We start from the raw sequence: 16788 nt of genomic DNA on the forward strand, positions 1-16788 counted from the left end.
AAAAGAGTAATCTCGAAAAACTGGGTTTTCAACGGCGAAAATCGAACACAGTACCAACCATTATATTCAAAAATCGTGATCTTCTTGCCTGAAATCGTGTTTAACCGTTGGAACTTTCGAAAGTTGCTTTTTAGTGTACCAATATATAAAAGGTGTTTTTCTTGGATCTTTATCAGGATTAAGTCCATTGTGTATAAACTTTTTGCAGAATTCATGCTGGTGGTTCCCAAAATTCGTCACGTCCAAACATAGCATGCTTTTACTTGTTAGCTACCTTCTTTAAGTCCTTAACTAAACAAAAATCGCTTATTAATTTTATACATTTTTTATTTATAATTTAAAAAAAAAAAAGATTTTGTGAGTTGTTTTTAAAGAAGGACAAAGTTACAACCAAAGATGAACGATGTATCGTTCATTTTTGGGTTGTTGGCAAGGCTAAAACTTTAACCCTTCCTATGAAACTTCCAATTATTTTTAATGCTAAAATCACCCTGTTTTCCAAGTGTCACACGTCAACTATGACAACTGTCAAAATAGCAACCTTGTTATCATATATGTGTTTGACAACGGCATTTTTACAAGTTTTAGTAGTTTTCAGTGAAAAAAAATTGAGAAAATAAAAGTTTTGAAGACAAGAATAAAGCTCGGGGACTCCATTTGTATTCATATGTAAAAAGTCTAACCACCATGCCACCAACTATAAATGGAGCACCGCCACCAAGCGAAAAACGACCTCAAAGACCCACTGAAAGGAAGTAAGTAGCTTTCAGGCAAAATTAACATTATTTTGTCATTTCCATATCTTCTTGTTCTCATCCAGGTCGGAGATTATATGCCGCGTCAAGTATGGCAACAATTTGCCTGATATTCCCTTTGATTTGAAATTTCTGCAGTATCCCTTTGACAGCAATCGCTTTGTTCAATACAATCCCACATCATTGGAACGCAACTACAAATATGAAGTTTTGGCCGAACATGATTTGGGTGTTACCATCGATTTGATCAATCGTGATCTATACCAGGCCGATCAGAATGCCCAACTTGATCCGGCCGATGAAAAGTTATTGGAGGAAGATGTTCATACACCGCACGATTCTGTGCGCTCCAAGCAGCATTCGCGCAGTGTATCATGGTTGCGTAAATCTGAATATATTTCCACTGAACAGACGCGTTTCCAACCGCAGAACTTGGAGAATATTGAAGCCAAGGTTGGTTACAATGTCAAGAAATCATTGCGGGAGGAGACTTTGTACCTGGATCGTGACGCACAGATCAGCGCCATCCAAAAGACATTCAGCGATACAAAGAGTGAGATTTCTAAACATTACTCCAAACCTAATGTGGTGCCCGTTGAAATCATACCTTTATATCCCGACTTTAAGAATTGGAAATATCCTTGCGCCCAAGTTATCTTCGACAGCGATCCAGCTCCTGCAGGCAAAAATGTCCCCGCCCAATTGGAGGAGATGTCTCAGGCTATGATTCGTGGTGTGATGGACGAAAGTGGCGAACAGTTTGTCGCCTACTTCTTGCCCACTGAATCGACCTTGGAGAAGAGACGTGTTGATTTCGCCGATCAAGTGCTGTACAAGGAGGAAGAGGAGTATGAGTATAAAATCGCTCGAGAATACAATTGGAATGTCAAGAGCAAAGCCTCAAAGGGTTACGAAGAAAATTATTTCTTTGTTATGCGCCACGATGGTGTCTACTACAATGAGCTGGAGACACGTGTACGTTTGAACAAGCGCCGCATGAAAGTTGGCCAACAGCCCAGCAATACCAAGTTGGTGGTGAAACATCGCCCATTGGAAGCCAATGAGCATCGCATGCAACGTTATCGCGAACGCCAACTGGAACCACCTGGCGACGAAGAGGAGGAAGAGGAAATGGAAGAAAGCGAGGAAGAAGAGGAGGAGGAGGAAGTCCAACAGACACAGCCCCAAGAGGAGGAGGATAAGGACAAAGATACAGAACAAGTTCAACGGGATCGAAAATCTCGTTCACGTTCCAAGTCACATGCAAAATCCAGGTCAAGATCTCGTTCGGGTTCACGCTCAGGATCGGAAAGGTCCAGATCTGGTTCAGCTTCGGGTGGATCAAGAGCTTCTTCAAAGTCTAGATCAAGATCACGTAGCTCTGGCTCAGGCTCGGCAAGATCAAGGACTGCTTCGCCCTCGGGTGGGTCACGAGCCTCGTCTAAGTCAAGATCACGCAGTCGTTCCAAATCGAAATCAAAATCAAGGTCAAGATCTCGCTCTGCATCAGGCTCGCGCTCTCGTTCACGCTCCAAATCCGCTACAAAATCTCCATCTAGATCACGCTCTGGTACTCCAAATAGCAAGGCAGCTTCTCATAAGTCTGCTTCCAGATCGCGGTCGAATTCAAGAACTTCACGTTCTCGTTCAAGATCCCGTTCTAAATCTAAGAGCGCTTCACGTTCCCGTTCACGCAGCGCTTCAGGCTCAAAATCACCATCGCGTTCCCGCAGCAACACTCCCTCGGGATCTGGCACGGCATCAGGGTCAGGCAGTGGCTCGGAAGCAGAAGATTAAATTAAAATATGCTATATGGACATTTAAAATTAAAGATTTTTGATTTTAAAGATTGTGGACTCCAATAAACATTTTTTCGAAACATTTATTTTTATTTCTTTTTGCTGGGAAGTTCCAATGAAATCACACTCAACCTGGCCGAAGAGGTTTGTTTGATTTCTGAAGTCTCCGATTGCGAAGAACGTGAGGTGAATATTTCTGCAAAAATACAAAAGGGGAATTCGTTTGAAACCCACACACACACACACATGTATGGAAGGAATTTTACCTTTGGACGAACTGTAGGACATCATATCAAAGGATGTATCGCTGCGATAAGACAATGAACTGCGACTCTTTTGCAGCATATGAGGCATCTTCAGACCACGATCCAAAATATGGCGAGCTATTTTTGGTCCCAACACATAATCCGTGTAGGCAATCTCACCCAGTTGATTGAGAACACCTAGATTACGTTTCTCCAAATCTCTAAGGTCCAAGTCCTTGTTGTATAATCTCAAGAACTCTTCGCTTATGGCTCTTTGTTTTAAGGCCTTCAAAGCAGTTTTTAGTTCACGATCTGCACGTGTCAGTTTATTGGCTTGATCCTGTAGTTCCTTTTGTAGTTTGCAAAGAAAATCGGCATCATCACATCTGTAGAGATAAAAAGTTGAGACTTACAGTTTTCGAAACGTTGCAAAGGTCAGTTTACCGTTTCTTTGCTTCTCGTGATAATAGTTTATCCAACTCATCTCTTTGCTTGACCGATTCTTGTAGCTTAAGCTCTTGCTCTTGCAGTTCCTGGCGCAGCGTTCTCAATTTATTTAAAGAGGCGCAATAGTTCATTTGCAAGGATTTCAACTCGGCACTTGCCTCCTCTGGAAAAATTTAGATGTAGTTTATTTGATGATTTATGAGTGGAACCTCGGAGGTACCTACCGCCATCTTGAACCTTTTGAATTTGTTTCCTGAAGGCATCATTGCTGTTATTAAGTAATGCCAAGGTATTCTGCAAAGCTTCTATTTCCCTTTCGGCATTTAAGACAGCTTCGTTTAGTTCGTTACCTTCATCCAAGAGCATTTGCTTTTCCTGAGCTGTCTCCACTTTCAATTGAGTGGCTGTGACCATGGTACCATCGTCATTCACACCCAACAGCTTGGAGGTCAATTCGAAACGAGCTTTTACCGCCTCTATGTGTTTCTTACGCTCGCCTATATCGGCCCTTAAAGTACTCAACTCTTCCATTTGATGTTTGCGTTTCAAATTCAATATTTCCATTTGACTTCTAATCTCAACCATGCGATCCTTGATGGTGCGGTTCAAGTGCATGCGATGCTTGGCCAGATTATAGGCACTATCTTCACATCTAGTGATTTCTTCCTCGAATTCATTGGCACGCATTTTCAATATGCTCAACTCCACAATTAGTTCCTGATTGCGTTTTGTCTCCTCCTTGACGCGTTTAACACCACCCTCGCAATAGACTTGAGCTTCTTTGATTTTGAAATTGACCGCCTCCAATTGGTCCATGTCATTGTTGTAGGTAATGGTCAGCTTCCGCATATCATCTTCAAGTTTCTTATTCTGTTGCTGCATCGTGTGAGCAACTTTCTGCAGTTTACTCAAGCGTTCCTCCAATTCGGTCACATAGAATTGATTTCTTTGTTCAACTTCGGGATCTATGCAACTACCTTGCAAATGAAGAATGCGCCGTTCTACTTGGAGAATCTTGAATGACTTTAAGAAGAGGACACATCAACACATTATCACATCCCACACCATGCAGGTTTAGCTGATGAATATGCTACTCCAAAGTACCTTCTCTCCTCCTTCTTCTGTGGATTATTTGGCAAATGCTACCAAATGTCCACAACTTACCAGTTCATAACTGCATTCCGTTTGTTTTCTCAGTTCTTTTTCGGTGAGTTCCATATTCTTCTCAATTGCTGATGTGGTTGCAATGATGCCTCGATTATCCACCTAAATATATGCATCGAAAATAATAATTCTAAACTTCTTGTTCTTAAACATCTTCCTCTGTCCCTTACTGTGAGTGCTAAACCATCCTCTCGAAATTTGGCCAATTGCAGTTGTGAGCGATAAATTAAACCATTTATGCGATCTGTTTCCTTATTTACGGCTTTCTGCGCCCTATCCTCAGCATCCATTAAGTCTTCCAGGGCTTGTAGTCTTTGTTGGGCACTCATATTCTTGTCGGCCATAGAACGCAGACGTTCTTCTAACTTGGCCACCACCTTCTCCATGTTGTCCAATTCAATGAGACGATCCTCTTTGGATTTACTGGAACGGCGATTTTCAGCACGTTGTTGCTGGACACGACTGGCGAGATTTTGTAACTCTTTTTGTATGAGTTCCACCTGAAAAGGGCATAGAGAAATGTAGCCTCTTCTGAAGCAGCTTGTAAAGAACGTAATTACCTCATTGGTTTTTAAAGCCACCGAATCTATTAGCATTTGCATCTGCTCCTTCATATCGGAAGTCTCGCTATTAAGTAACTCAATGGCTGTTTCCACTGTCCTGTTGTTCTCAATGACTTCATTTAGTCTATCATCTGTGGCCTTATAATCTTTGCCTGCCTTTTGCGCCTGATTTCGCAACTCAATCAAAGCCATCTCACTATTACGTATGTCTTTCTCTCGCTGGGACATCTGAGCGGCGGCCAACTTCCATGTATCTATCATGGTTCGTCTCTCGGCATGAGCTGTACGATATAAATTTGCTGTACATTCCAGATTGCATTCCAGCGTTTTCTGCTCATCATATAAACGAATTAATATCTGGCGACATTTATCGATTTCGGCATTTAATTTCTCACGCTTCTGATTTTGCTGCTTGGCTCGCAGTTGATCGTCTTTGTAGTACATTTCGATCAATTGATAACCCTTACTGCCATCTTCCATGGCCTGGCGCCATTCGATTAAAGCGGTTTTGGCCCATTTGATGCGATTTGTTAGATTGTCAATGGTTTGCTTGCTAACACACATTTCCTCTGAAATATTCAAGTTAAAGTTTATTTTCAAATTTTGATTTCAATGAACTGTCTGTTCAATGCTTACTTTCTGTACGATCCATGTATTTGTTGTTGTTTTTCCATTCTTTTTCAACATTTCGTAAATCCTCTTTAAGCTTGGAGTTTTCTCGCAGTGCTAGTTTGTATAAGTGGGCCTCAGTTATAACATCCGCTTGGTAAGCGTTTAATAATTTCTAGAAATGATCAGAGATTACGTATACGTTGTAAGTTTAATAATTACGATTTTATTTATCTTTTATAAAGTTTCATGAAAGCTTTGGAGCTACCCCATGACACCGGGGTAGTTTTAGTACCCTTACCCTGGAGAAAGGGTAGTTTTAGTATCCTTTATAAGAAGAAAAGAAAGGTTTAGTACCTTTATCTACCCGAGGAAAGGTTAGTTTTAGTACTCCTTATCTGAGGAAACAGTAGTTTAAGTGCCCTTTATCTGAGGACAGGGTAGTTTTAGTACCCTTTATCTTAAGAAAAGGGTAGTTTTAATACCCTTAATCTTAGGAAAGGGTAGTTTTAGTACGCTTTACCTTAAAAAATTGTTTTGTTTTAGTACCCTTTATCCTAAGACAGGGTAGTTTTAGTACCCTTTATCTTAGAAAAGGGTAGTATTAGTACCATTTATCTCAAGAAAAGGGTAGTTTTAATACCCTTAATCTTAGGAAAGGGTAGTTATAGTAGCCTTTTTCTAAGGAAAGAGTAGTTTTAGTACCCTTTTTCTAAGGAAAGGGTAGTTTTAGTATATTTTATACGAGGAAATGGTACTTTTAGAACCCTTTATCTGAGCTAAGTATACTTTTAGCACCATCTATCTGAGGACAGGATAGTTTTAGTACCCGTTATCTGAAGAAAGGGTAGTTTTAGGAAACTTTATGTATGAAAGGATTATTTTTTAGTACACTTCATCTGAGGTAAGGGTAGTTTTAGTACTCTTTATCTGAAGGGGAAGGGGAAGGGGTAATTATAGTACCCTTTATGTGAGGAAAAGGTAGTTTCAGTACCCTCTATTTGAGGAAAGTTTTTAGTATCCTTAACTGAGTAAAGATTATTTTTAAGTAACTTTATCAGAGGAAAGTGTAGTTTTAGTATCCCTTATCCGAGGAAAGTAGCCTTTATCTTAGGAGAGGGTATTTTTAATATCCTTTATCTTAGGAAATGGTAGTTTTAGTACCCTTTATCTTAGGAAAGGGCAGTTTTAGTACCCTTTATCTTAGGACAGGGTAGTTTTAGTACCCTTTATATAAGGAAAGTGTAATTTTAGTACCCTTTATCTTAGGAGAGGGTAGTTTGAATACCCTTTATCTTTGTAAAGGGTACTTTTAGTACGCATGCTTAAACTTCTCCCCAAAGAGGTGTCACATGACGTTCGGACTCGGCTATAAAAAGAGGCCCCCCGTTTACATTTGGCTTGAACTTGAATCGGATAGCACTCATTAATATGTTAGAATTTTGACCCTGTTCCCTAATGAAATGACCGTTGATAAATTTGTATTTGCAGTGCCCCTTCTCTAGGGAAAGGTTAGTTTTAGTACCGTTTCTCGGAACAAAGAGTAGTTTTAGTACCGTTTCTCGGGACAAAGAGTAGTTTTAGTACTGTTTCTGTGAAGAAATTTTAGATTTAGTTCCCTTCTTGGGAACATACTCTTTCTTTGTGGAGAGAGTAGGTGAAGTACCCTTTCTCTGGAGGAAGTGTAGTTTTAGTACCCTTTCTCTGGAGAAAGTGTAGTTTTAGTAACTTATACCTTGGGAAAGAATTTTGGAATCCGAGTTCCCAAAACCCATTCGTGTTTCTCGGTTCATGTAGAGATATACCCAGTTTCAGAAAGAAAACAATTCACACTAGATACAACTTTTATTCTCTTCAACCTGTATCTTCCCCTCCCTCGCGTATGACGAATCAAATCTTCACATTCACTTACCAAATTATGATTGATTGTAATTTCGGCATTTTTCGAATGCTCATGCAATTTTTTTAAACGTTCTTCAGTTTGTTGCTGATATTCCAAAGTCTCTTCCTTTTTTTCCTGCAATGCTCGAATTTCATCCAATATCAAGCGGTTCTCTTCATTGGCCATGGGTATTTCCGAAGCAGAATTCCAGTGCATAGCCTGCATGGCTTTTATAATTATTTCATGATCCATCTTAATTGAATTGATTATGATTTTTTTTTTTTTCAAATATTCAAAAGTTATATGTATTCGATTTTTAGTTTTGTGTCAATCAAGCACAACTTATAAGACAAAGAAATGGTAGTTGGTGTTGAACAAAAGGATTCAATACTAAAATAATAAACATTGTTACCGGCCAAACTATAGAAACCGTTAGCGGTTGTTTGGCAATACCTTTTGGTTGTTGATGTCTTGCTTAACAACAATACAACATTAGAAGTAGGGTAAATCAGGCATGCGCCCACCGAAAAGGGAACAACATTTTCAAACAAAATAAGAATTTGCATTAAATATGAATTTTTTAGTTAACGTGAAACGAGGTCAAATTGCGATAGTCCATGAACGAAGAGTTGCAAAAGGATTCTACGTAGAGTTTGGAAATCCCATTTCAATAACAAAAAACTAAATAACCGAATTTGACTGTTTCTTAAGTTTATTTGATAATTTATTATTTTCAAGTTTTTTTTTTACAATTATCATAATTTTCCTTTTAAAGTTTACAACACTTTAATAAAAGCCTTAATAAATGAATTCACAGAATATTTTGTTGCCCTGTCATGTTTTCTTGGAAAAATCGCGTTAAATCATTCTCTAAGCCATTCAAATCGGGTGTGGGCAACTGTGGTGAATACAAACGCATATTTTGCAATTTCTGTGATGGTGACATTGAGCCATCGCTGATGTTTTGCACTGGTGAGAAACCATCACAACGATTGCCAATACCCAATTTATTACAAGATTCCACAACAATATCATCTATGGCTTTGGATAGCAGTGCCTGGTGTTCATTTAATGTTGAGGCTGACGACGAATGGTTCGAAGGCAATGGTGGTGAAACTTTTTCCGTAATCGCCGCAATTTCATTACTGGATGGTGAGTTCTGTGACGGTGAATGTTGCATTTGCATCGTGTTAGTGGAGTTTTCCAAAAATGCTTTTATGAAATTTTCCGATATGTGATCTATGGTATCCTTGTGCAGGTTGGTTTCCTCACTGGACAAGGGAGCTTGACATTTATGCGTTCGCTGTGACACCTTGTAGCGAAAGCTCTTTTGACACAACTCACATTTGTAAGGCATAACACCGGTGTGTATGCGTGTGTGTACCAGAAAGGAGACACGTTGACGAAAACTTTTGCCTGTGTGAAAAATAAAACATTAGTTTAGAATATCTTAATTAAATTTTGTTGTATTTTAATATTAAAAAAAAGTTGAAAATTGCATTCGATAGATTTTGATACAAATGGAAAAAAACGCAATAACGGCAACCAATGGAAATAAACGAGAACAACAATATAATTGTGAATGGACAAAAAAGATATTGTGAATGAAGCATAAAGAAGACTTAGCTTCAATTAAACCAATTTTGTAATTTTTTTTTTGCTTTTTAATTATAATTTGCCGGCCTTTAGCGGCTTACAGACACCGGTACTTAGGTGAGGACACTATACCGGACATGAACCAACTTATAGGCGTGCGTAAGTAGATTTTTTTCGAGGTTACTTTTTAGAATTTAGAGCGCACAACTAGTCGATTACTGGCTTAAGTGTATGTCCATAATGGCATGGGGCGGATTAATATCCACACCATCTTTCCAATCTAACCTAATTAAAAATAATTTTTGGAATTTTCTTGTAATTTAGGTTAGGTTGAAAAAAGAGGTGCGAAAATTAATTCGCCCCATGCCACAACGAACATACACCTAAGCCAGTAATGCCACGCCTCTAAGTTGGTTCTTGTCTGGTATGTTCTGTGTGCTCAGCTAAGTGGCTTATCTGTTAGACGCGAAAGCCGGGCAATGACAAAGGAAATGCTCTTGTTAATTATACCCAGTACCATAAGATAGGGGGTATATTCATTTAGTCATTCCGTGTCCATCACATCGAAATATCAATTTCCGATCGTACAAAATATATATATTTGGGATCGTCGTAAAATTCTAAGACGATTTAACGATGTTCGTGTGTCTGTCGGTCCGTCTGTTGTAATCACTCTACAGCCTTTAAAAATTGAGATATTGAGCTAAAATTTGGTACAGATACGACTTTTTGATGCAGGCTGGTTAAGGTTCTTGAACGGGCCAAATCGGGTCAGATTTTAATATTGCTGCTATATAAACCGATCTGCCGGTAAAGGGTCTGAAGCCCATAAAAGCTTTATTTTTTACCTACCAACATCCGCCCCAAATATGGTTCAGATCGGACTAAATTTAGATAAAGCTGCCATATAGACCGATCTGCCGTTTAAGAGTATAGAACCATAAAAGCTGCATTTATTACCGAATTTCTCTAAAATTTGAATCAGTGAGTTGTTTTAAAACACCCGCCATCTGACCCAAATATGGTAAAAATCGGAATGTATTTAGATATAGCTGTCATATAGACCGATATGTCGATTAAGGGTCTGAAGTTCATAAAAGCTTTATTTATTGCCCGATTTCATTGAAATTTGAAAATATGAGTCAGATCAGACTATATAGATATAGCTGTCATATAGACCAATCTTCCAATTTGGAGTCTTAATCCCATAGAAAGCAGATTTATTGTCTGAAAATGTGACTTGTATATGGGTTCTCGGGACCTGAATAAAATAAGATTAAGACCAGCCCCTATTACGATATAACATCGGATATAGTAGTGGAGTTATAATAAAATAGGATGATGACTATATCCTTGTTTAAATTAGTCCAAATCCGTTCAGATTTATTAGACCATTCAATGTCCGAGCCGAATTTGAGTGCATACATTATCCAGTTTTCACCGGATTGTGACGAAATGGGGTTTACTTATGTATCCTAGGTGATGGGTATCCAAAGTTAGTCCCGCCCGAACTTAATGCCTTCTTACTTGTTTAGTTATGTTTTCGTAAAATTGCTATAAAATTCAAAAACAAAAAAAATCCAAAATTGGTTTAATTGTCAATCATCGATCGTTTTTCTTCATTCACAACATATTTGTCCATTCACAATTATCCCTTTGCTCAAATTTTCTCGTTAATTTCTATTCGTTGCAACTGGTAGCTTTGCAAAGAGTCGGATGGGAAATCTACTCTAGCAAGAGTCTATGAATCGTTCCTTTACCTTTACTTTAAAAAATTCAACATTTTAAGACGCTCCTACTTGTAAGAATATTTTGCTTATTTAACTAAGGTACGGCGTTGCCTTTCCCCTAAGAAAATTTTCTTCAACGACATTTTTAATTTCATTAAAAGATTTTTGTTCTTTTATAACCAGGCCCAAAGTTAAGGATCTATGTAACAACCATTTTAGAAAAAAACCCTTAATATCAAGTAAAAACTCTTTCACCAAAGAAAATGTTTCCTTAAAAAGTTGGAAAATTTCCCATCTACAAATTAAAATCGTGATCTTTGTCTCAGATGGTTAAAAGTAGGAAAATCAACCACAAATGTTCATAAATCAACAACAATTTATTCGAAAAAAATCGTTCGAAACTGTCCACAGCTGTTCGCATTCTGAAAACGTCTGCCGCACAGTTTTTTTAAAGATTGCTAAAAGTTTTTATGTGCTCCTTAGAATCGAACCTGTGTTCCATACCCTGATTGTGTGTTAATAAACGCCTTAGCACATTGCACCACTGCCGCCCCTGTACCAACATACAATGTTTTAAGAGTCGTTTAAGCTTTAGGCTAGTATACATACACATTTTGTAGGAATAATGTTTAATGGATTGCCACCGTAGCGCAGAGTTAAGAATGCCCGCATATGACGCTGAACGCCTGGGTTCGAATCCTGGCGAAACCATCAGAAATATTGTCAGCAGTGGTTTTCACCTCCGAATGTTGGCGACATTTGTGAGATACTATGCCATGCATAGAAGCTATGTTCGGACTCGATTATAAAAAGGAGGCTTAAATCTGAACCTGACTGCACTCATTGATATGTGAGAAGTTTGCCCCTGTTCCTTAGTGAAATGTTCATGGGACAAATTTGCATTTTTTGTTCATTGTGGTCGGTATATGAAATCGACAAAGCGTGTTCATAAAATCATTCCCTCGCATTGTCAATATTCTCAACAACACCTGTTTATGATTAAACCATTGTTGCATTTTCTACCAGTGCACATTGCCTCACTTGGAATATAAATACATACGTTCCGAGAGTTTTGGAGGGATTGGAAAGCTCCGAAGCATTTTGAACCACAAGCTTAGACCTCAGATTGGTGATTTGGTCCTGAACCTATAGGTCCTTTTACCTTGGGGCGTAGTTTTCTTAAAATCTTCGTACGACGCTATAATCTTATAACGACGCTGAACTTTTAATTACGAGTTCTAGAGAGAATAGGCACTTATAGGCCGATCCTCATGATTCTTAAAAAAATTTTTTTTGTAAGAATCAGTCAAGTTAACGACGTTATTTTTGGAATTTATTTCTTTACCAATTGCAAATCTGGGGCCGAATCCTATGGTGGAGGGTATAAAATTTGATAAATATTCTCCTTTCCTACTAAAACGGGACTCACATTGGACTGCTTGCTTTTTGTATATAGAGTGTTAATCAAATATTCAAACTGAGGGCCGCCTTACTGTTATTTAAATTAGCACAATGCAAATGCAAGTTTGCCCATTAACATTCCATTAAGGAACAGAGGCAAACTTCTCACATATCAATGAGTACTGTCCGATTCAATTTTGGGCTCATTGATAAGGGCCACTACATTGTTAATAGTTTCTATTATCAACAGATACAAAGGATATATGATCACCGACAGAGGCGACTAGCAATAGCGACCTTATTTCGTCCTGGCTTGCTCACAGTAATGTCACTCTAAAAAAACTTGAAGTTAAAAACAATCTTACCACAAACATCGCATTTAAACGGTTTCTCGCCACTGTGTATCCTTTCATGATTGTGAAGCGTAGATAGTTCTTTAAAAGCTCGACCACATGTTGCACAAACGTGAGGTTTTTCGTCGCTGTGATAAAGTAAATGCTTGTGATAGGATTGCTGGAAAGTAAAGGTGCGCCCACATATTTCACAGGTATAGGGCATTTCACCTAAGAGGGGTAGAAAGCAATCTTTGTATAATCAATGCCCACCATGCAAGGATAATTATAATGGCTATGGGTTCTTCACCTGTGTGCAAACGTTTGTGTTTCTTGAGAAAATACTTGGTTGTAAATGCCTTGGAACACACATCACATTCCCATATCTTGGGATTATCCGTGGTACTTATGCTTGATGAGGATGCTGTATTCAATGCCGGCCCAAGAGCATTGGCGTTGGAGTCCTTGGTCAGCGATTGTGTGATGTGGGAATTGTTATTGATCACCAGCAGCACATTTGAATTCTGTAGTGATGAGCTGGAACCTTCTATAGCAGCGGAGCCAAATTCCGCGGAGCTTATGTTCACCACACTTAAATTGCCCAAGGATGGTGAAGAATTCAGCGTACCCCCAATAGTGGGTATGAGTGCTATGGGTTGTAAATTATAAACACTGTTATGGTTGGCCATAGATGATGTTGCATTGGATTCCGCTAGGGGGGTGGTGGTGCCGTGATTGATACCACTGGAAGTTTTCATTTGTTTATTGGTTTCCCTATGCCTTATACGATCACAGATATTTAATTTAGGCGAGTTATTGACATAGGGCAAGCCCATTAGATGCACTACTTTAAAATGGAACCGCAGCGAACCCTTCATCTTGAATGTTTTCGAGCACAAATGGCATTTGAAGTCCATTTCCGTTTGACTACTCTCCGTTGGGCTATTATTTTCCAAACTACTTTCTTGGGGTTGGGTATAGACGAAATTTTGATGTACCAGTCGCACATGCATATTTCTAAGTTCTTCATTGCGAAAGGTGAACTCACATATGTCACACATAGAACTCTCCACCAGCGGCGTGGGAACAGCAGCATGGGCGTTTGTGGTAGTGGCAGCAGCAGCTGCAGCAACAGTATCGTTGACATCCGTTGATTCGTTTTTTAAAGACACCTGTGATTTTTTGTTGTTATGCTTTTTAGCGTCTCCTTTTGAGACCTTGCATTTTTTCCCAGCTGTTCGAGATGTCATTGGCAGCTGTTGCTGCTGGAGGTGAGTATTTTCAAAATTCACCTCATTTGTTATTTCTTTTGGTTTTTTGCCATTGTTCGTATACAGCGGCGTCGTCGTCATAGTCGTTGCCTCATATAATAGAGGGGGTGGTTGCTCCTCTTCTTCTATTTTCAATTTCTCGTGATTGTTGTGTTTACTAATGGGGTTGCTGTTGTTTTTGTTGCTGCTGTCGCTAGTATTGGCAGATATTGTGGCTGGTAGTGTTGGCTGTGCTGGTGCTGGCTGCGTTGTTTTTGGTGGCCCAGATGACTGTTTGGGGCTGTCATTGGCATTCATAATATGTGTATGACTAAAGAGGTGAATCGTCAATTTATCCAAACCCAAAAATAGTTCATGGCATATGGGACACGCCAATGGGCCATTGGCTGCCTTAATCAGGCTGCAACGCAAGGCATCAATGCTAGAGAAGCTCGTTTGGTGGCACAAGGGACACAGCACGGACAATGAACACATTTCGGTTTGGTTTTTTGCTTATGGATATTCAAACAACCTAATTCCGTTGTTGAAATCTCGAATTAAAACACTCGATTTCTTTTGTAATTATATAATTTTTAATATTTCCACGCAATTCTAATAAAATTTGCTAATATTTTGAGAATTTTTTTACAAAAATTTCTACATCATTTTCTTTTCACTTTTCACATAATGGCCAGCCACTTCGAGTATACATTAAATATTCTTGGATATTTTCTATTTTTCCCTTCAATTTGCAAATATTTTCATTTCAAAACTTTTTCGATTCGGACACGTTGCTTTCTCGAGAATTTATCGTTTTTAAATGAAACGCAAAGCATATTTCAACTTGAAATGCACGAAAAATCAACATTTAAATTTTTGTTTAGTACGAGTAGACGAAATTTTCAATATTCTAAAAATAATACAAAACTTAAGTACATATTTTCTCTCGTTTTGTTCAAATCGAATATTCCCCAACTGAAACAGACAACCAGCCAGCCCACAAGCTAAACAGTAGTAGAAACAGCAGCAGCCACCCATCCATCAGCCAACAAGAAAAAGGAAAATGCTAAGATCTATCGCTCGTCATGAATGTTTACTCTTTCATTTTTTTAAAAATCTTGCTCAAAAATGTTTTCAATTTTCCTGTTGAGCAAACTGCCTCTCCGTCTCTCATTTTCTTTTTACCTACAATTCTTTGAGATCGGTATTGGCCAAGTAATTTGGCCTCTCTCTTGTTTTTCATTGCGTATGTTATACAGGCTTTTATTTTCCTCTGACTCTTTTTTGAGATCTTCTTTTGGCTTTTACTTTGTAAACAATACAATTTCTAATAGACTTTACAAATTGTCTCTGAGAAATCAACGATCTCTGGGTACAATTGTTTTTTTTTGCTCTCCCACTCTTCTCATCCTGCTATTTGCGCTCTCGGCATGAAGCTTTTACATTACCTATCTCATAATGTTAACATAACATAAGAGACTACATTTCGAGATGTTTTATCCCATATTTAAAAACAAGTAGAAGCGTGCTAAGTTCGGCCGGGCCGAATCTTATATACCCTCCACCATGGATCAAATTTGTCGAGTTCTTTTCCCGGTATTTCTGTAGTGCAGTTTTAGGCCGATTCAGACCATATTTGATCCCAGATCGGTTTATATAACAGCTATATCAGGTTATGGACCGATTTGAACCATACTTAGTACAGTTGTTGGAAGTCATAACAAAACATGTCATGTCAAATTTCAGCCAAATCGGATAGGAATTGCGCCCTCTAGAGGCTCAAGAAGTAGAATAGGAAGATCGGTTTATATGGGAGCTGTATCAGGCTATAGACTGATTGGGACCTTATTTGACACGTACGTTGAAGATTATGAGAGAAGCCGTTGTTCAAAATTTCAGCCAAATTGGATAATAATTGCGCCCTCTAGAGGCTCAAAAAGTCAAGATCCCAGAACGGTTTATATGACAGCTATATCAGGTTATGAACCGATTTGCGCCACACTAAGCACAGTTGTTGGAAGTCATAACAAAACACATCATACCAAATTTCAGCCAAATCGGATAGGAATTGCGCCCTCAAGAGGCTAAAGAAGTAAAATAGGGAGATCGGTTTATATGGGAGCTGTATCAGGCTAAAGACCGATTCGGACCGCATTTGACACGTACGTTATAGGTTATGGGAGCAGCCATTGTTCTAAATTTAAGCCAAATTGGATAATAATTACGCCTTCTAGAGGCTCATGAAGTCAAGATCCCAGATCGGTTTATATGACAGCTATATCAGGTTATGAACCGATTTAAACCATACTTTGCACAGTTGTTGGAGGTCATAACAAAACACATCATGCCAAAGTTCAGACAAATCGGAAAGGATTGCGCCCTCTAGAGGCTCAAGAAGTCAAGATCCCAGATCTGGTTATATGGCAGCTATATCTGGTTATGTACCGATCTGCGCCATACTTAGCATAGTTATTAGAGGTCATAACAAAAGCCTCATGCAAAATTTCAGTCAAATCGGACTATAATTGCGCCCTCTAGAGGCTCAAGAAGTCAAGATCCAAGATCGGTTTATATGGCAGATATATCAAAACATGGGCCGATTTGAACCATACTTAGCGCAGTTGTTGGAAGTGATACCAAAACACCACGTGCAAAATTTCGGTTTATATGGCAGCTATATCCAAACATGGGCAGATTTGGCCCACTTACAATCCCAACCGGACATGGCTAGATTGATTAAAAATGACATGACGATCAAGAATATATATACTTTGTGGGGTCTCAGACGCATATTTCGAGGTGTTACGAACAGAATGACGAAATTAGTATACCTCCATCCTATGGTGGAGGGTATAAAAATGCTCCTTTTAGAGGCTAATTACACAAAATCGTGAGATCGGTCTATATGGCAGCTATATCCAAATATGGTCCGATCTTTTCCATATTTGACAGAAATGAGTAGGGGTCTACCAGAACACACTGTGCCAAATTTCATCCAATTCGGGTAATAAGTGG

The 16788-nt window shown here is 38.8% G+C and overlaps 3 protein-coding genes across 3 annotated transcripts; 1 reads left to right on the forward strand and 2 right to left on the reverse strand.

The window, feature by feature from the left end:
* The first annotated feature begins 548 nt into the window (after window positions 1-548).
* On the forward strand, window positions 549-2640 carry LOC106093875 (RNA polymerase II-associated factor 1 homolog). The gene is made up of 2 exons (XM_013261074.2): window positions 549-755; window positions 821-2640. Exons 1-2 carry the CDS (start codon window positions 688-690, stop codon window positions 2550-2552), a joined length of 1800 nt encoding a protein of 599 aa, XP_013116528.1. The 5' UTR covers window positions 549-687; the 3' UTR covers window positions 2553-2640.
* LOC106093692 (coiled-coil domain-containing protein 39) lies at window positions 2571-7846 on the reverse strand. The gene is made up of 9 exons (XM_013260853.2): window positions 7495-7846; window positions 5610-5757; window positions 4971-5542; window positions 4581-4910; window positions 4411-4512; window positions 3471-4269; window positions 3244-3409; window positions 2821-3185; window positions 2571-2750 (listed from the first exon to the last, which is right to left on the reverse strand). The coding sequence occupies exons 1-9, from the start codon at window positions 7714-7716 to the stop codon at window positions 2644-2646; spliced, it is 2811 nt and encodes a 936-aa protein (XP_013116307.2). The 5' UTR covers window positions 7717-7846; the 3' UTR covers window positions 2571-2643.
* Window positions 7847-8158: 312 nt separating this feature from the next.
* On the reverse strand, window positions 8159-14780 carry LOC106093780 (zinc finger protein 254). Its single transcript, XM_013260967.2, has 3 exons — window positions 12834-14780; window positions 12557-12754; window positions 8159-8880 (listed from the first exon to the last, which is right to left on the reverse strand). The coding sequence occupies exons 1-3, from the start codon at window positions 14266-14268 to the stop codon at window positions 8276-8278; spliced, it is 2238 nt and encodes a 745-aa protein (XP_013116421.2). The 5' UTR covers window positions 14269-14780; the 3' UTR covers window positions 8159-8275.
* Window positions 14781-16788: the final 2008 nt, after the last annotated feature.

Source organism: Stomoxys calcitrans, chromosome 2 (genome assembly GCF_963082655.1).
Source record: "Stomoxys calcitrans chromosome 2, idStoCalc2.1, whole genome shotgun sequence".
NCBI classification, from domain to species: Eukaryota; Metazoa; Arthropoda; class Insecta; order Diptera; family Muscidae; genus Stomoxys; species Stomoxys calcitrans.

What these genes read in the sequence shown, in the direction of transcription:
- LOC106093875 (XM_013261074.2), top strand. Translation starts at nt 688, where the DNA reads ATGCCACCAACTATAAATGGAGCACCGCCACCAAGCGAAAAACGACCT. An exon ending in CAAAGACCCACTGAAAGGAA is followed by an intron (nt 756 to 820) that starts GTAAGTAGCTTT and finishes GTTCTCATCCAG; the next exon opens with GTCGGAGATTATATGCCGCG.
- LOC106093692 (XM_013260853.2), bottom strand. Translation starts at nt 7,716, where the DNA reads ATGGATCATGAAATAATTATAAAAGCCATGCAGGCTATGCACTGGAAT. An exon ending in AGGATGGTTTAGCACTCACA is followed by an intron (nt 4,513 to 4,580) that starts GTAAGGGACAGA and finishes GCATATATTTAG; the next exon opens with GTGGATAATCGAGGCATCAT. An exon ending in GTCCTACAGTTCGTCCAAAG is followed by an intron (nt 2,751 to 2,820) that starts GTAAAATTCCTT and finishes GTATTTTTGCAG; the next exon opens with AAATATTCACCTCACGTTCT.
- LOC106093780 (XM_013260967.2), bottom strand. Translation starts at nt 14,268, where the DNA reads ATGTGTTCATTGTCCGTGCTGTGTCCCTTGTGCCACCAAACGAGCTTC. An exon ending in ACACAAACGTTTGCACACAG is followed by an intron (nt 12,755 to 12,833) that starts GTGAAGAACCCA and finishes TACCCCTCTTAG; the next exon opens with GTGAAATGCCCTATACCTGT. An exon ending in GTTTAAATGCGATGTTTGTG is followed by an intron (nt 8,881 to 12,556) that starts GTAAGATTGTTT and finishes TTTTTCACACAG; the next exon opens with GCAAAAGTTTTCGTCAACGT.